The sequence below is a fragment of the Odocoileus virginianus genome, chromosome 7 (genome assembly GCF_023699985.2).
Source record: "Odocoileus virginianus isolate 20LAN1187 ecotype Illinois chromosome 7, Ovbor_1.2, whole genome shotgun sequence".
In the NCBI taxonomy this organism is placed as follows: Eukaryota; Metazoa; Chordata; class Mammalia; order Artiodactyla; family Cervidae; genus Odocoileus; species Odocoileus virginianus.
Window position 1 is genome coordinate 62,003,031 of NC_069680.1, and position 19,335 is coordinate 62,022,365.

The 19,335-nt window shown below is 48.1% G+C and overlaps 1 protein-coding gene and 1 long non-coding RNA gene across 3 annotated transcripts; one reads left to right on the forward strand and one right to left on the reverse strand.

The window, feature by feature from the left end:
* The first annotated feature begins 463 nt into the window (after window positions 1–463).
* DDIT4 (DNA damage inducible transcript 4) lies at window positions 464–2,612 on the forward strand. Its single transcript, XM_020896470.2, has 3 exons — window positions 464–613; window positions 744–999; window positions 1,273–2,612. Exons 2-3 carry the CDS (start codon window positions 804–806, stop codon window positions 1,764–1,766), a joined length of 690 nt encoding a protein of 229 aa, XP_020752129.1. The 5' UTR covers window positions 464–613; window positions 744–803; the 3' UTR covers window positions 1,767–2,612.
* Window positions 2,613–4,103: 1,491 nt separating this feature from the next.
* Window positions 4,104–16,786, reverse strand: LOC110139000 (uncharacterized). 2 transcript variants are annotated; one of them, XR_002314355.2, is made up of 3 exons: window positions 16,711–16,786; window positions 16,258–16,373; window positions 4,104–4,405 (listed from the first exon to the last, which is right to left on the reverse strand). It is a non-coding gene; the product is annotated as an uncharacterized lncRNA (long non-coding RNA). The 2 variants fall into 2 exon arrangements; XR_011488779.1 differs by lacking the exon at window positions 4,104–4,405 and having other exon boundaries at window positions 10,728–16,373.
* Between the last annotated feature and the right edge of the window lie 2,549 nt (window positions 16,787–19,335).

Consider the following 19,335-nt stretch of genomic DNA (forward strand, 5'->3'; position numbering starts at 1 on the left):
GCCGTCCCACGAGTATCCAGCCGTGCACCCAATTGTGCCCATAGCTTGCAGGCTCTCAGACGCTGGGTGCAACGGTTTCCCCCTCCTGTTGCCCCCTCAAGTTCCCCTGCCTCCTCCCCCGCGCGGCTGCGGCCTACCCCCTCCGTCAGAAATACGACCGTATAATAAACAAGTCTTTCCTTGATCCTCCCCTGCCGCGAGCGCCCTCGGGGACCTTGGCAGCTGCAGCCGCCACAGATCCCTTCCAGAAAGGGGGCGTGGCCGAGGCTAGGGGGTTCGTCCCCGAGCGTTCTGGGGCTCAACGGGGGCGGGGCCAGGCGGCTGTCACTGGGCAGGAGAGAACGTTGCGAACGTGCGCCTGAAGCTCATTGGCCGAGGTGGGCCACACTCCCGGGTCTGGATTGGGCCGCCGCACGGAAGGGGTGTGGCCTCTCTGCACTAGCCCTTATAGGTCTCTCGGCGCTGGTGCTAGGGACCGCGGCAGGCCTAGGGGGAGGTGCGGGTGGGGAGAAGGACAGGTCTGGGCAGAGCTCGGGGCTTGGCACCAGTTCGCGCACTCATTCAAGCGGCAGTACGCACTTGTCCCAGCAGTTCTCGCTGACCGCAGTAACTGGTGAGTGTCCCTTCTGTGTATGCTGATCGCTGAGCCGAGAGGCCTCGGCCCGTGTGGAGGGGGGGTCTTAGCGCTCTGTCTGATCCAGCCCCCAGACTGACGCTCAATATGAACCGCTTTTCTCTTACAGCGTCTGTTGAGCTCCCGCACCCTGAGCTTATCTGCAGACGCCCTGGCGTCCATCCTCACCATGCCTAGCCTTTGGGATCGCTTCTCGTCGTCCTCTTCGTCCTCGTCCTTGTCCCGAACTCCCACCCCAAATCAGCCGCCGCGCTCAGCGTGGGGGTCGGCGGCCCGAGAAGAGGGACTCGGCCGCTGCGCGAGCCTGGAGAGCTCGGACTGCGAATCCCTGGACAGCAGCAACAGTGGCTTTGGGCCGGAGGAAGGTAAGCTGTAGGCGGGAGCCGGACGGGAGTAGAAGGGCTGAGGAGATGAAGAAACACGGCGCTAGGAGTCAAAAGCCCACCTAGATTTCCTATCCCATCAGAATCCGGATTGCAGAAGGGGCAGGCAGAGGAGAGGAATTGAGGTTTAGGGTACTCTCGTGGGGCAGAAACTGAGGCACGGAGTGGGAAGAAGTGCTGGTTTCTTAGCGAAACAGCACTTCCCCCGTTTGGAGCTGCTCTTACCTAATCCTCCCGTATTGCTTTCCTTTGCAGACTCTGCATACCTGGATGGGGTGTCCCTGCCCGACTTTGAGCTGCTCAGCGATCCCGAGGATGAGCACCTGTGTGCCAGCCTGATGCAGCTGCTGCAGGAGAGCCTGGCCCAGGCCCGACTGGGCTCGCGGCGCCCTGCGCGCCTGCTGATGCCGGGTCAGCTGGTGAGCCAGGTGGGCAAAGAACTACTGCGCCTGGCCTACAGCGAGCCGTGCGGCCTGCGAGGGGCGCTGCTGGACGTCTGCGTAGAGCAGGGCAAGAGCTGCCACAGCGTGGGGCAACTGGCCCTCGACCCCAGCCTGGTGCCCACTTTCCAGCTGACCCTCGTGCTGCGCCTGGACTCACGCCTGTGGCCCAAGATCCAGGGGTTGTTTAGCTCCGCCAACTCTCCCTTCGTCCCTGGCTTCAGCCAGTCCCTGACGCTGAGCACTGGTTTCAGAGTAATCAAGAAGAAACTGTACAGCTCGGAGCAACTTCTCATCGAGGAGTGTTGAACTCGGGCCTGGGGGGCCAGTAATACCCCCATGTCAGAGACAGTTTTGAACTTTTGGGGTTGGGGGCAGGCAGAGGCTGAGGGACTGGTGCCCGCCCTTAGAAAACTGACAACAGCCGCCTGAGGGGCAGGAAAGTCAAGGTGGGAGGAACACAGTGTTTCCCTAGGAATCTCACTGAGATGTGAGCTGGTGGTTTCCAGTTGGAGGCACACGCTGCCCCTCAGTACTGTAGCATGAAACAAAGGCTTAGGGGCCAACCAGGCTTCTGACTGGATGTGTATGTAGCATGTACCCGATTATTTTTATTGTTACTGACAGTTAAGACAACAGTGGTGTGACAGAGCCAGGAGAGCAGCTGGGCTGCCCTGGCCTCTGCGAGGGATGTGTGTTTCACCATAGCTGGCCCTGGTGGGAGGGGGGAGGTCATTGAGGTGATTTGTGTATCCCGTGGTCTGAAGGGCCCAAATGTTTGGTTCTTTGTTTTTGTTTTTTGAGCATAGCTTCACTACTGACCTGTTCTAGGCAGCTATCTTACAGACGCATGAATGTAAGAGTAGGAAGGGGTGGGTGTTAGGATCACTTGGGGATCTTTGACACTTGAAGAACAAATACACCTGGGAGCTGTGTGTGGCCCATCCCTGGATGTGTACTAAAGGGTTGAGCTGTGAGGGGATGGGGCTGATTGGGGTGGGGGCTGGAACCCCTCCCCCAGAGGAGTACCATCTGGATCTTCCATCTAGAACTGTTTACATGAAGATACTCGCTGTTCATGAATACACTTGATGTTCAAGTATTAAGACCTATGCAATGTTTTTTACTTTTCTAATAAAAAAAAGTTTGTTAAAACAGTTGTCTCTCATTAGTGCCATGAAATCAAAGGGAGGGGGATGGGTGCTGTAGAAGGTGGGTTTCATCAGATTCTGGTGCAGCTCTGTGTTTCTCTGTCCCTTTCTGAGACCCCCTGCCCGCATGGTAATGGAGGTGTGTAGGCTGAGCGCCCTCTGTGTCAAGAACCCTGACTCCCTTGGCTTTGCTGGCTGAGGCTACCAAGGAAAAGCCCTGGAAGCTGAGGAGGGAGTCAGACCTCTCAGAGTCTCAGTAGAAAGAACTCACCTGATTGCCTTGGGTTAGAAGGGCCTGGGACAAAGGACTACTGAGCCCAAGGTTCTTCCAGGCACTTAAAGGACTGCAAGAGACATTTTTTGTGTGTGAAAAAAGGCACAGTTCTATTTGTTCTACAGTCATGAAAATTACACATTTTCTCTCTAGACAAGAAAAGGCTAGGGAGCAGGAGCACTAAGGAATGGAATTTGAAAAAGACTTATTTACTTTGTTCAAGCCTCTGACTAGACAAGGAACTTAGGGCTCAGAGAGGGGCAAGACCTGCCAGGCAGAATCAACACACACAACACACGCAGGAGGTGTGGTGAGGGCTTCGGGAGCCAGGGGACTGCAGGACATTTCATGAATGTTCCTGGTGACCTGGACTCATTACACTCTGGGCCCCAATTTCCTTATCAGTGAAATTGTGGTTGGGCCAGATGAAGGCCAGGGGCCTTCCCACTCCTCCCTCCCAGCGACTCTCAATCCTCCTACACCAGCCTCTGGAGGGTTGTTATCTCCCTTGTTTCTCTTCCTTGTCTGAGACAGGCCTTGTTTGCCCAACTGTGAAACAGTAGTTCTTCCACTGGATTGTAGAGTCAAATCTGTTGGGGCCTGAGTTAAACACAGACCGCCCCCTGCCCTGGTGGAGATTCTGATTGCATGTGTCTGGGGCAGAGCCTCAGGAATCTGCATTTTCATTCAGGATCCCGACACGGTCTTGAACTTTGGGATGGTCTAGAAGTCTCTAGTGGAATGAAATGACTTGTTCCCCAAGATGAATGAAGTGGTTAAAACTAGATTTGAAAATGGTGGTAAAAAGTAAGAAGGTGCCCAGAGCAGTTTTAAGAGAGCCCTTACTTCTTGGCACATCTTCCTGATAGCCACCCTGGGAGGGGTGGGTGGGGTGAGGGTTAGTAAAGTTTTACAGATTAGTAAACAGTTTTATAGATGTCTATTTGACATCCAAGTGGAGTAGGTGATTGGATATATGCATCTGGAGCTGGGGGGAGGTCCAGGCTGGAGCAGAAACGTTTACTAACAGAGGCCTAACCCCTAAATGACCATCTTCTTCTGACCCTGGCTGTCCTTGCCCACTCAGCCCCTCAGGGTGGAGCTGAAAGTAAAGTAGGCTCAGCTTAGCACTTGGGTGGTGTCTGGGGGCACTCTCCCAGGAACTGAGATCAGAGGCAATGCTCGAGACTGTGCTTCCCTGGCCCCCAAAGAGGAAAACAATCAGGTTTAGAGAGTTTTATTGGTGTTTGGAGGCAAGAGAGGGATAGAGTGGTAAGCATTAACCCTCTCCTAGACCAGGAAGCAGCAAGAACCCTCAATTCATTCTTTCTCTTAGATGGAAGACCAGAGGAAAGCTTGCATTCCCAAGAAGTTTCAGCTAAGATGCTCTTTCCTGTGGCCAGACTGCCTTTCTTCATCCTCATGGTGCTTGAAAGTCCTCCCAAATCGGACAGAAAGACCCCCCAGGTTGGGGCTCTTAGACCTCCTAAGAGGCCTAAGGGAGCTTTGTCCTAGGTATTGGGCTGTTGAAGAGAAGAAGAAGCAGGTTTCTTTGTTGCCAAGATTGAAAGCTAATAAAGCTTATGAAACTTCCACATAAAATCCAACTTTGAAAAAGGCTTTCTGAAATCATTCTGTTTGGCCTATACAATTTGTATTGACTTCCTTGATATACCTGGAGACAGGAAGGCCATGAGTGTGGCCTGAAAGTGTAGGTACTAGTCCAGGCATGGGAACCCTGAGCTGAGATGCTGGGCAAGTCATTTCCCACCTCCCTCTGGACCTCAATTTTCAGGGTTTATGAATTTTCAGTAGTTAGACTGACACTCAGACCTTCCTGAATTAATGAAAGACTTCAGTTTCCATCTGGAAAAGGTATAACTGGAGTCCACCACTGGCAGAGGAAGTCAGTGGCTGGGCAAGAGATCAGGGGCCTGAGCTGTGGCAGAGCAGACACCCTGTGATAGAAACCACCTTTGACTCGCTTCCCCTCTGATCTGACTTTCCTCTAATGCTCAAAAGTCATCTTAAAAACAGTCATGTCAATATATAACCTTACTAAGTTCTTGTAAAAAACATCATATTGGGCTAATGTGCTCAGATAGTATCACTTCTAAGCTGTATTTTTCTAAGCCCAGTGAATATTAAGCACCCTTTACATAAGGTTCCTTTAATTCTGCCTCATGTTTCAGAAGGAAATTCGAAGGCTCAGAGAGGCTCAGTCAGCAGGGGTAAGAAGGGAAAAGTGTCTCCTACCTCCTGGGCCTTTGGCTCAATTCACAGAACCCTCCCGGTTCCCCAGCTCAGTTGTCCTGGTCAGCCTCATCCTGCTTTTGCTGCTGGGGCAGCAAGCTGAGGAAACATGAGGCATAGAAACCAGGCCCAATTAATAGATTATTACAGGACTCTATAATTATCCTGAAAGGGGGGTCTTTATGAAGGAATCACAAATTAGAAAATAGCCCATTAAACCCAGACACATCCATGCAGGGGCCCAGCTGGGCAGTCTCTATCTCAGTCCCAACAATGGGCAGCTGCATGAAAATATCTGTGGCCAAGCGGTACTGATAGCTCCAGAGGGCAGACACTGGTAGATAGATGGTCACTTGATTACTGCATTCATTCATTCAACTTACATATAATTAAATGGGGTCGTGGACCTGCAAGACAAAGCCAAAGTAAGTGGGAACCCTTAAAAAGCTGATGTTAAAGTCAAAATTCTCTCTCTCACACACACAGACTCCCACATAATCACACACATACATTTACAAACAAAACTGTGAGGCAAAGACAAATGAGAGAGAGAAATTGGGTATATATTCAATTTCCCCTATCCCTAACTTCCCAGGAAAAAAACTAACAATCAAGAAGGATTAAAAGTATATCTATAAAAAAAAAAGTATAAGATAAAACTAATTAAACTGTATGCTTAAAATGGTGAATTTTATTGAATGTAAATTGTACCATAATATCTGAATTTTTTAAAAAGAATTATGTATACACAAAAATTAACTCAAAGTAGATCACAGACCTAAATGGAAGAACTAAACTATAAAATTCTTGGAAGAATATATAGAAGTAAATCTACGTGATCTTGGATTAGGCAATGACTTCTTAGATATGACACCAAAAATACAAATTTTAAAAGAGAGGATCAACAAGTTAGACTTTATAAAAGTTTTAAATATTTGTGCTTCAAAGGACACAATCAAAAAAGTAGAAAGACAACCCACAAACTGGGAGAAAATATTTTGCAAATCCTATACATGATAAGTAATTTTCATCTAGAATATATAAAGAACTCATGCAACCTAATTAAAAGATCTGAATATCCCTTTCTTCGAAGAAGATATATGAATGCCCTATAAGCATTTATGAAAAAAAAAAAGTGTTTCAACTATTGATCATTGCTGCTGCTGCTGCTGCTAAGTCACGTCAGTCGTGTCCAACTCTGTGTGACCCCATAGACGGCGGGAAGTGTAAATTAGCTCTTCAATAGGATACTGTTTCATACCACCAGAATGGCTATAATCAAAGATGCAGGCAATACCAAGTATTGGCAAGGATGTGGGAAAACTGGAACCCTCATACATTGCTGGAGGGTTTGTAAAATGGTACAGTCATTTTGGAAAAGAATTTGGTAGTGCCTCATAATGTTAAACATATAGTTACCATATGACACAGCAATTCCACTTCTAAGATATACCCAAGAAATGAAAATGTATGTCCACACAAAAGCATATGTATGAATCTTCATAGCAGCATTACTCATAATATCAAAGTAGAAACAAACTAAATGTCCATCTATGTGAATGGATAAATAAAACATGGTATATCCATACAGTGGAAATATTATTTGTCAATTAAAAAAATGAAGTACTAATCCATGCTACCACATTTGATGGTTCTCAAAAAATATTATGCTAAGTGAAAGAAGCAAGTCATGACCACATATTGTATGAGTACATTTATATGAAATGTCCAGAAAAAACTAATCATAGAAATAGAAAGTAGATGAGTTGCTTAGGCCTGGGGGACAGGGGAAGATGGGGGTGAATGCTAGTGGATATGGAGTTTCTTTTGGGAGTGATGATAACATTCTAAATTCTGCAACTCTGTAAATATACTAAAACCCATTAACTGTACACTTTTAACAGGCGAAATCTGCAGTTCAGTTGCTAAGCTGTGTCTGACTCTGTGACCCCACGGATAGCAGCACACCTGTAAATTATATCAATAAAACTTTTTTTTAAGTAACATTTTTCAAATCCATAGAATTGAACACCTAATAAAAGGGTGCATTTTTCTGTATGTAGATTATATGTCAATTAAATATTTTAACACACATGAAAAAGGACATAAAATGAGCCCTAGAAATTTTAAAGCATAAATTATTATAGTGCTATAATTAGGGTTCCATTTAGTGTAAATATGGTAAATTTTTCACTAAGGAAGGCAAAGAGAAGCCATGAGCATTTTGGTTCAAATTTTATTTAGTGTCTGTCTCTGCCAACAGAATGTCAGCCCTAAAAAAGTGCCTGGCTTCTAGAAAATGCTCAACGCATATATGTCAAAGAAAAGACAAATGGAAAGGACCGTGACATCTCAAACCCACCAACTCCTTGAGAGGCCCATTGGAGCCACTTTCAAATACTTTCTTTTTTATTACAGTAAAATACATATAACATTTACCATGTTAACCATTTTTAAGTGTACAGTTCAATAGTGTGCAATATATTCACACAGTTGTGCAGCCCACCTCCAGAACGTTTTCATCTTGCAGAACAGACACTTTACACCCATTAAATAACAACATCCCATCTCCCACCCCATTCTACTTTGTATCTCTATGAATGTGATGTCTCTAGATACACCACATAAGTGGAATCATACAGTATTTGTCTTACTCTGCCTGGCTTACTTCACTCAGCCCAAAGTCTACAAGGTTCAATTATATTACAGCAAATGTCATAATTTCCTCCCTTTTTAAGGCTGAATAATATTTCACTATATTGATATACCACATTTTTCTTATCCTTTCATCTGTCAAAGGACATTTGTGTTGCTTCCATTGGCTATTGTGAATTATGCTGCTATGAGCATTGGTGTACAAATATCTCTTTGAGACTCTGCTTTTATTTTGGGGGGGATATATACTCAGAAGTGGAACTGCTGGATCATATGATAATTCTAGTTCTAATTTTTTGAGGAATCACAATACTGTTTTCTATATCATTTTCCCCATTTTAAATTCCTACCAACAGTGCACAACACTTCCAAGCACTTTTATGCCTCTCCACATCTTCATTCAGGTCCAAATTGTCCCCACAGTCAAGCCCACTGCACTCATGCCCATGGGTAAGTGGTAAAGGGCTGAATGAGGGTGATGAATCTGCAGGAATTTGGAGACAGATTGAGAACAGGGTCCCAGAGTAGGAAGGATGAGATTTCAGCCCTGAAAATGTGAAGGCAGCTTTTCTCATTCACTCTCCTGGGCCTCCTATCACCACATTCCCATTCCCTCAGAGGGGAGAGGGTAATCTGAAGCATGAGGACAGAGTCATAGAGTTGATTTGGGCTGGCACATCTCAGAGGGCAGGAGAGGGACCTGGGCCTCAGGAGAGAAAGGGTTGAAGGTTGAAGAACCTGCCCCCAACCAATTCTCAGTCTCCAAAAATTTTGACTTTTACTATCATTCATTGAGTGAATACATAACAAGACTGTGACTTCAGTAACAATGTTAAGTGAGTATGTAATTTACTCACCAAATTTGTATCTACTGACATTTAAAAAAGCAGCAGGACGAACATGGGCCAGATGTGCTGTAGACCTACAGACAACACTGGGCAAATCTTGCTGGAATCTGCCAGCCCCTGGTGAAAACATCAAACCCTTTCAAGGCCCTCCCGCCCTCCGAACCCCACCCCACCCCCAGAAGTCAGCAGTGGGCAGAATGGGAACTGCACACTCCACCACAGGGCTAGAGAAAGGGCAGGCTTAGGGTTACATTTATCCTTACATCTTTTGCTCACTTAACATATCACCAGTCCTGAGAAGTAGGTCATGTTATTATTATTCCTATTTTACAGATGAGGAAACCCAGGAACATGGGCCAATGGAAGGAACTTAAACTGGAGAGAGGAAACCTGCAATCTAGTATGATTTTGCCCCTGACCTTGTCTCTTTATCTTTGAACCGAGGGGGTGGGACTGGATGACACCAAGAGATCTTGGGGCAGAGCTCAGCGGCCAGGTGCTGCCTCCGCTGCTTTTCCCGAGCCCCGCCCTATCGCTGCTCCCTGGGTTCAAGCCTAGGGTGGGGTGGGGGCGGGAGGAAGAACAGAGCTGCCTTGCAGGTCGCCGGGCAAATGCTTCACTGCTTTCTGGGACAAGTCCATGTCTGTAAGGAGAATGTTAAGAAGAAATTTCCACGGCCCTTCCCCGCAGCCAGGGATTTTCCACTCTGCCTGGGCAGACATGCCTCCCCGGGGATCTGGCAATCCATAGGTGTTAATGGACGGCTCGGCTGAGTGCTAGGAAGAATGGAAGACTTGATTCTGGTTCCTGCCCTGGGAAAAAGGGCACGACTGCCACAGAAAGATGAATAGGCTGAATGGGAATGGGGATGGTGTAGAGCAAAGTGTTCGGTCTAGAAGAATCCCAGAGAGAGACCAGCAGGGACAGGAACCATCAGGGGAAACTTCCTACAAGAGGGGACCTGAGCTGGAGGGCCAGAGGAGGGAGGAGGTTTTCCGGGGCAGACAGGAGACAGCTGAACAGATGAGGAACAATGTGGACTAGCTTTACAAAGGTCGCCATGAGCACAGGAGCTGGGCAGTAGCCAGGAGAGAGGTAGATGAAAGAAGTGGAAAGTTTGATGAAGCAGATGGCGCAATACAGGAGACAGACAGCCGTCACAGGGGGTTGGCTGTGGCCTTTGCACTGGCTGTTCCCTCTGCTGGAAACACCTTTCCCTCACAGCATCAGCTGGTTGGTTCCAAGTCGGTCATGCTAAACAGGGAAACCTTCCCTGGCCGCTCCTGCTACAGCAGTCTCTGGCAACATCTCCCTGCTTCATTTTCTCCCCAGCACTCATCACTGCCTGTACTTATTTGTTTCTTCCAGTGGCCACCTCCCTCCTGGAGGAAGCGCATTGCTTGAGAGCAGAGGCCAGCTTGTTCCTCACTGACTCCTTAGAGTCAGGCACATAGCTGGCCCTCCATATATACTGTTGAGTTTAACTGAACTGCAATTGGGTGCGATGATAAAAGGAAACCTATAATAATGTTGTTGTTGTTTTTCCTGAGGACTGCTGTGTGCCAGGCACTGTGCTAAATGCTTTACAAACATTATCTCACTTACTCCTCTGAACAACTCTGTGAGGGAGGTGCTACTATTATCTTTATCTTAATGGTGAGGAAACTGAGGGCCAGAGAGGTCGGGTAAGTTGCTCAAGGACACACTGAGCCAGAATTTGAACCCACACATTTATCCTCTAGATTAGCACTCACTGTTTGATAGAAATACAACATGAGCCACATAAGTAATTGAAAATTTTTCTAATAGCTACATTAAAAATAGAATCAGGTGAAAGTAACCTTAATAATAGTTTAAATATTTAAATGTTCAATAATATTTAACATTTTAATCTGATATATTAAAAACATCATTTCAAAGCAATCAACATAAAATATTAATGAGTTTTTTTTACATTTTATTTTACTATGTCTTCAAGATGTCATACCTCGTTTACACACAAAACACTTATTAAATTTTTGTCAGAAAATTATCTGTATTTAGATTTCAGAAAATTTGCATTTGAAAAAGTAGACCCCACATATTCAAGTTGTTTCAAACATACTTTAATGTTTTCTAATCACTGCATCCAGTATCAGCTTTTAAGCTTACATGTAAATTGATTAAAGAACATGACAACTCAGTTCCTTGGCTGCACTAGTCACATTTCAAGTGCTCAAAAGACACCTGTGACTAGCATCCGCTGCGGGGTGTGCAGCCTCATCTGACGGGAAGGCAGGTTGGGTGGGAGAGACCTGGGGAGGGATTTGAGCAGACAGGAGAGAGAAGAGCAGGGGAACTGAGGTGGCAGGCCTGGGCACACCTCAAAGTGAGGCGGTTTGACCAGCCACGACTCCTACCAAGCAGCATAGTCTGGCCCACTCACACGGTAATCACCTTTGGGTGCTCTGTAGTCTCGGCTTCTGCCCTCCAAGACAGTGATGGCCCTCAGACCCATGGGTTAAGCACATGGTGGCTTTTCTTGGGGCTTCTATCCCCTCCAATACCACAATGAAGGGATCCTGAGGATGTGAGAGACTGGATCTGCACCAGCTCAGGCTGGGGGTTGGATGATCTCCCACTGACCTCCTCCTCCTGTGGGCGGCAGAAGGTGTGGTCAGGTGAGGGGCCCTGGCTAAACTACTCTGGAGTCAAGTACACCTGGGTTCCAATTCCAGCTCAGCCAATCCCAAGCAGTGTGACCTCAGATAAGTCTGAACTTTGCCTTCCACATTTAGAAAATGAAGAAATAATGAAATGCTTGAGACTTTGATGAGGCCTACAGAGTGCCCAGCTCATAGTAAGCGGTCAATTAACAACAGTAGTCTTAAAAAAAAAAATTTAAAAAAAACACAACAACAGTAGTCTTCCTAGACATTGTCCTTTTCCAGTTAAAAGCAGGAAAGTAGACTGGAGACTGTCCATAATCACTGGAAAGGAGATGTCCAACGTGAGCTGGAGAGGGAGTGAGTCAATCTGGACAGATGAGGGCTCCCTCCTCGGGGCCCCTGCACGGTGTGATACAGACCTGGTTAACCACCTGGTTAACCCATCGAGAGTAGGGAGGGAGATGTGCCACTCCCACAGGCCCTGGGTGCCCAAGCATGATGTAAGAATGGCCAAGAGCCGCCTTCCAGAAATGGGGAGGATGAGTCAAACTGAATCAGAAGCAGTTAAGGTCACCCTGGGTCCCTAGGGTTACTCAGAGTGACCCTGGTGTATGCCTGGCAAGAACGATGAGTGGACTGGTTCCAGGAGAGCAAGTGGGACTGGAAATCACCCAAGACAAGGAAATCAACAGGTGGAAACTCCCTGCAGGCAGAGCACACTTGAGAAGCAGCGACAGAGGCTGAAAGTGGCCTTGGTTGGGTATTTTTGAGGGTGGGGCAGTTCCAACCCCCTCTCCCAGTCAGCACCCCACTTGAGCCAGGAATATTGGTCTCAAGTCGCAGCTTTCTTCACTTCAACTCCCCAGTCACCAAACCTTTGCTCTGCCCAGGTCCTCCCAAGTGCGGAAGCTGAGACAACCCTGAGTCGACCTCTGCCCGCCAAAGGTCTCCTGGCCCTTGCCACTTTGTCCTGTCAACGTTTTCAACATTTCCTCCCTTGTCTGTCACCCCCCACCGGAACCGGTGCTCCTGGCGGTAGGACAAGTCCATCTTGCTCACTGCTGTGTGTCCTGGGCACAGCTCAGACTCTGACACCCCACTGAGTACTTAATAGATACTTGCCAGGGCAGTAGACTCAGACTTTGGTGGGCTCTCATCACATCTCTAACACTCATTATGTGGCTATGGGTCAGCCTCTCTGAGCCTTGTTTCCTCATCTGTAAAGCAGGAAACTAAATCCCTGTGAAGAGCTTAGAAAAACCAGGTCAGAAATTGGGATGGATGGAGCATCCTGCCAGCTCTAGGAAGTGTCTGTCTGAGGGCTCACAATTCAAACACAGATGTGAGCAGAGCGACCTCCAGAAGACGGAACCGAGGCACAAGGAAGATGTGCTGAAAGGCTGCCCAGGGAGCTGCCCTCCCCCTCCCCGATCCCCCGGGCCCTGGTTTCTCCTTCCAGGACCTCTGGTTAGATCACTTGCCTTCAATGTGCCTGGGAGTTTCAACCCAGAGGTTCTGAAGTGTACCAGCCTCTCCCGCCACCTTCCTGTATGGGATGCAGCCTGGCTCCTGGTGGTAGGGAGGGTGCTGGAGACAGCAGAGATGGATGACTCTGGTGCTAGGGTCACAGAGCCAGGGCTGTGTGTGCGTCCGTGTGTCTATCACTTCAAAAACATTCACTGGCTCCGCACTGTACCCCAAGAGGGAGGCAGTTCAGCCCAATGGTGAGATGCCGGAACCATGAAGTCTGAATGGACTTAAAACATGAGTGACAAAATGCACTTTGCCCTTCCTAAGACCCAGTCTCCTACCTGATAAACAGGGCTCTGAAACATGATGCATGTTCAGTTCTCAGCATAGGGCCCAGCTCATCCTTAACACTGAAGAAATGGCAAGTGTTTTTGTTTGTTTGGCTGTCAGTTCTATGAGGGCACGAGGGCCATTTGTTTTGACCATTCTTGGTGCCTAGGTGGATGAATGAATGAGTGGAAGGAAGAAAAGAAGGAAGAGATGGAGGGAGAAGGGGGAGAAGAGAGGAAGGAGCTGCTTCCGCGCCCACTGCATCCTCCTTCTCCCATCCGGGAGCTGCCTCAAAGCTCCTCTCATTGAGTGTTGCTCCATGTGGGCAGGGAGGAGAGCTGAGCAGAGACGGGAGTGTGCTGGGTCTGAATTCTGCATCTGCCTCTTGCCAGTTGACTGGACTTAGCCTCCTCAACATTCTCCTCTGACAAATGAGGATGATCCTACCAACCCACTCACTGAATTGTAGGGAGGTCCAAAAGATGTCTGTGAATACACTGAACCCATTCGTAAACTGAAGAGTGTTAGGGACTGTCTTGGTGCAGTGATGGGCAGTGTAGGCTCTGGACCCAGACTTCCTACAGTCAAATTTCTGCTGCACTGCTTGCAAACCTTGGGCAGGATGCTTAACCTCTGTGGGCAGTTTTCTTATCTGTAAAACAAGGAAGATTTCAGCACTCATGTCACAGAGTTGTGAGATTTAAATGAGATAATGTACGAGAAACTCTTGAATCAGGGGAGAATGCATGGCAGGCACTCAATAAATGGTGGCCATGATAACAAAACCTGCTCTCGGGAAAGATCCTGTGAACTACTTCTCACTAAAGTGTGAATGAGTAATAAGACCTACTATGCCCCCCTCTCAGAGGAATTTGAATCTTAACAGGAATGAAAGGAGTGAAGTCCTATTTAATGGTGGAATTTTCAAAAGTAAAGGAGGAATATAGGGGTTAGAGAAGGACCTTCCTAGGGTCCCTCAAAATCACAGTTGCTGCCTGTTGCACAAATTCTGCCAGGTCCCAGAGGGGGACCACAGGGGTCAAGGGAGAACAGTCTCAGTCCCTGAGAAACTCCTCTCTGCTTGTAGAAACAGAAAGCAACTTGCCCCCAGGACAGTGCATAACTCCAACACGTGGAGTGCCTCTGGCAGCACGGCTGGCAGCAGCCCAGGCCCAGCTATCAGAAAGGCTCCAGAACCAGCGAGGGAACAACAGCGCCAGGGCCGGAGGTGGGAATGTGCACCAGATGTGATGAGGACTGGCCTGGGACCAGGGAGGAAGTGGTGGGCTCCCTCCCAGCGTGAGGGGGAGCCTCACCTCCTACATCTAAGTTTTCTCTGCTGGAACCTTAGTACCAGGCGAGCACCTGTAGGAGAAGGGCCATAGTTTCTGGAGCCAGACTGCCAGGGTTCAATCCTGGCTCTCCTTCTTTTCAACTGTGTGACCTTGAGATATCAGCATGGGGACAGAGGTAGAGTTAGCTGTGGGCATCCATCCCCCATCTCTTCCAGTCCTCCTTTGGAGAAACACTTCTTCCTCCCTCCTTTTCGGCTCACTGGAACAGGTGAGGCTGCTGGCATGGGACCTGTGACCAGACCCATCAGTCAGCACTGAACCTTCCTGGGCAGGGTTTTTATTTGTGTGGTCATGTGACCACCAGTTGTCTAATTAAAGTAAATCCTGGGACCTGTGTCATGATTACTAAGAAGAGATCCTTTTCTACTGACCTAGAATTTGGGGTGATATGAACCTGGAGCTGAAGACCACTGATGGCAGAGTGGAAAGATTCAGCCTTTATGATGTGTTTGAGCTTCCAGATCAAACCATACCTCAACTTTGTTTTCCAAGTCAGTAAATTCTCTTCTTGGCATAAACCAGCTTGAGTCAGGTTTTTCTGTCACTTGCATCAGAAAGAGTCTGAAATTTACACGATGAACTTTCTTAACCTCTCTGTAAATTTCAGTTTCCTCATCTACAAAAAGGGGATGATGATAAAAGCATTTTTCAGAAGAAAGGAAGGGTTGTTCTAGGATGATTCAAAGGGTTGATCAGAGTCCAACACTTAACACAGACTGTGACATGTTAGCCACCTAATAGCAACTCTTTGGTGTTCCACGTGTGCTATGCTAAGTCACTTTAGTTGTGTCCAGCTCTCCCATGGACTATAGCCTGCCAAACTTCTCTGTCCATAAAATTCCTCAGGCAAGAATACTGGAGTGGGTTGCCATGCTTCCAGGGGATCTTCCCAACCAAGGGATTCAAACCCATGTCTCTTACATCTCCTGCACTGGCAAGGGAGTTCTTTACCAATAGCGCCACCCGGGAAGTCCTAGGTGTTCCAGAAGTGTTAGCAAATCTGGCCCTGGGAAATGAACTGCAAGGGCATCTGGGAAACAGCCTCTTCCTGTAACTGAGGGGTCCCAGGAAACTCTGGGGGGTGGGGGTGGGGTGGAGGACACTCTTCAGGGAGGACTGCTTTTCCATCCAGATCACAGTTGGCACCAAGAAAAGCTCTAGTGCATGTCATGATTATCTTTCCTACTCCTCACAATGAAGCCCATTTTACAGATGAAGAATGTGAGGCTCAGAGATTAGGTCCAATTTAAGAATAACTCCACCACCCACTCTGCTGGCTCAGCCCCACCCTTGGAGCACATCAGTGTGGTCCCATGGTGGGGCCACCTCTTGCCAAGTCTCAATCCCAACTAGGCTAAATTAATAAATGGCTCTGCTATTGTTGAATGAAGGCTTCCATTAGTAATTCTAGGCGGTTTTGAAAAGGGCAAAAAGTTATAAGCACTCTGTCCCTCCCTTCTCAAGGGCGGCTTTATCTTTAACCCTGTCTCCCGCACAGGGAACTTCAATGAGATCTACTGGTTTCCCCTTTCTGATCTTAAGCAGTAGAGACGCTGTCACCAGTCAGAGGCGGTTTACCCCCCAGAGAGAGCCTGACGCAGTTTTGCTAGAGGAAACCACGCAAGCCTCAAGGCTTGGCACGACCCTTCCTTCCGGCCAGGCCAGGATGCCTGGGGGTGGGGGTGGGAACGGCACCTCCCACTTCCCTCCAGATAACTGCCAAATCATTCTCACGTCTGAGGACTGAGCTCACCTTCGGCTTTTCCCACGTAGCCTCCTTGAGCCTTAGTTTCCTCACCTGTAAAATGGCACCCACCTATTTCAGGGTCGTTTTGAGGGCATCACGGAGGGAAAAGTCCTGTGATGTTCAGCACAAAGTCATGAGTGTTGGAATCCTTCCCCCAAACAGAGAGAGGAAGGCACACGTGCGAGCTGGCGAGGACAGAGAGAGGATTCAAACCCGGTTCTTTGGTGAATCCAAGCCCAGACCCTTGCCTCCAGGAACGTTTACCTCTTTTACTAGTGAGATCCTCCCCACCCCCTTCCCTAATACTTTTCCTCCTCAGCCTCCTCCCCCGCCCCGCCTCCGCCTGGCAGCCCTCGGGGACCTCCCAGCCTCAGCCTCACGGAGCCAGACCTCTCAGGCCTGAACTGCTAAAAAAAAAAAACCTGTTTCCTCCCCTGTCCATTCACCCAGCTCGGCCTGAGAAACGTCCAGCGAGATGCTCCCCTACCCCCACCCTCACCCACGACAGACTCTTGGACACACCTTCACTGTAGCCAGGATAGGTGCGATCACATGTCCCCGGGTCTCCCTGCCTGATAGGAAGCGAGACGCTCACCTGCTCTAATCCCAACTCACTCTGCTTGCTTCTGGTTGGTGCTTTCTAATGGCAGAGGCGGGATCTCAACCTCAGTAGCCAATGAAGAGGTTCACAGGAGTGCTTCTAGTTGTCACAGCAACAGGGAGCTACATCTTACTACCCCCATTCCGCAGAGACTGCTCTTGCAAGGATCAGACAGCTCACACTCCGGGGGCCCCAGCTCTACCTTAGAATAAGGGTGGGGTCAAAGTTGAGAGGCAGTTAGGGCCCAAGCCCTTCTTAAATGCTACCAGTGTAGTTGAAAAAGAAGGCTGCCTGGAGGCAGAACACTATGAGTATGCTTCTGTTAGAAGGGACAAGGAAATCCAATTTACTGCACTGGAAGTGGCCATAGCACTGGAGGGGCAGGGCATGAGGCTGGGCAGTTTAGGTAGAAATAAGTGTAGTAGGTGCCTAGCAAGCAGTTAGGGCCTCTGAGCCAAGGCTCACCCGGGGCAGGGTGGGGGACCAAAATGAGCAGCCACAGCTGAACTATGGGTCTCACAGTCCTTCTGTTCCAGGCAGGAAGAGAGAACCAAGGTCACCAAGGCCATTCCCTTCCCTCCAGGCAGCTGGTACTCCATCTTCAGTATAGTCATGTCCGGTCTTGGGCATTCATTAACCTTGAACTCTTCCCAGGAAAGAGGAAGGTGACCAGGTTCATTGTCCCCATTTTACAGATGAGAAAACCGATGCCTGCCTGGTAAAGTATCTCACCCTTGGGCCCTGGGGCCTGGCACTGGGCCCAAGCAGGGCTCTCTAGGCCTTTAATTCCCTGGCGTGGTGGCTTGTCTAAGGAAGCCCCACGCCACAGTGTTGAAACTGTCCACCCTTGCTGATGATGCAGGGATGCTTTGGCCTCCTGAACCCCCTATTTAACGAGGCAGGTGAACCAGGACAGAGAGCCCTGCCCCTGCCTGATGGCTCTGGGTGGGGGCTCAGCAAGACAGCCCTGTTGGTCCTTCTACGAGTGAGTCCAGTAGGTCACTCTATACTCCCCATCTCAAGACGCCCACAATCTAGAATGTAAATTGGTGTAGCTGGATGGAAAATAGTATGGAGAATCCTTAAAAAACTAAAAGTAAGAGTTCTATATGATCCAGCAGTTCCGCTCCTGGGCATATATGTGCAGGAAACTAATTTGAAAAGATGCATGCACCCCAATGTTCCTAGAAGCACTATTTACAATAGCCAAGACAAGCAACTAAATGTCCATCAACAGAAGAAAAGTTAAAGAAGACATGTTCTGTGAACACAATGGAATACTGCTCAACCATTAAAAAAATGAAATAATGCCACTTGCAGCAACATAGCAGAGAAGGCAATGGCAACCCACTCTAGTATTCTTCCCAGGAGAATCCCAGAGACGGCGGAGCCTGGTGGGCTGCCGTCTATGGGGTCGCACAGAGTCAGACACGACTGAAGTCACTTAGCAGCAGCAGCAACATAGATGGATCATACTAAGTGAAGTAAATCAGAAGGAGAAAGACAGATACCATGTGATATCACTTACAGGTAGCATCTAAAAAAATGATACAAATGAACTTATTTACAAAATAGAAATAGACTCACAGGTGGTGCTAGTAGTAAAGAACCCACATGCTAATGCAGGAGATGTAAGAGACACTGGTTCAGTCCCTGGGTTGGGACGATCCCCTAAAGGAGGGCATGGTAACCCACTCCAGTATTCTTGCCTAGAGAATCCATGGACAGAGGAGCCTGGTGGGCTACAGTCCATGGGGTCACAAAGAGTCAGACACAACTGAAGTGACAACATACACGCACAAACATAGAAAATAAAATTTATGGTTACCAAAGGGGAAGGGTAGGGAGGGATAAATTAGGAATTCAGGACTAGCAGATAAAAACTGATATATTTAAAATACATAAACAACAGGGTCCTACTGTATAGCACAGGGAATGTATTCAAAATCCTGTAATAAACCACAATGGGAAAGAAAATGATAAAGAATAAGTATATGTATGTATGTATAACTGAATCAATTTGCTGTACATCAGAAACTAAGACAACATGGTAAATCAATTATACTTCAATAAAAAGAAGAATCCCACAGCCTAACCAGGAGACAGACCTGCACTGACCGCACAGTGTGATAAATTCTGCAGAGAGAACGTGGACAGAACACGGAGGGCTCACAAGAGAAGGGGTGCCTGAACCTGCCCCGCAAAGCCAGGGGTGACCTCCCAGAGGAAGTAGCCTTTCAGAGGCCACAAGACACGTATGTAGGCCTTTGCCAGGCAGACAAGCAAAAGAAGGGAGTGCCAGGCAGAGGGAAGAGCATCTGCAGAGACCAAGAGGCCTGGCGAGACTGGCACATCAGGGAAACTACAAGTCAAGAGGGAGACTGCAGCAGAACCTAGGCTTTGGAGCGAACACACAGGACAAGACTGTATGCCCTGCAGTTGGGTGTTTCAATCTCTTTATGAGCCAGCAGGCACCCACATTTGCTTTACTCCAAATGGTAGATTCATAGACCCCTTAGAACCACTTCTGAAAATCCCACTTTGAG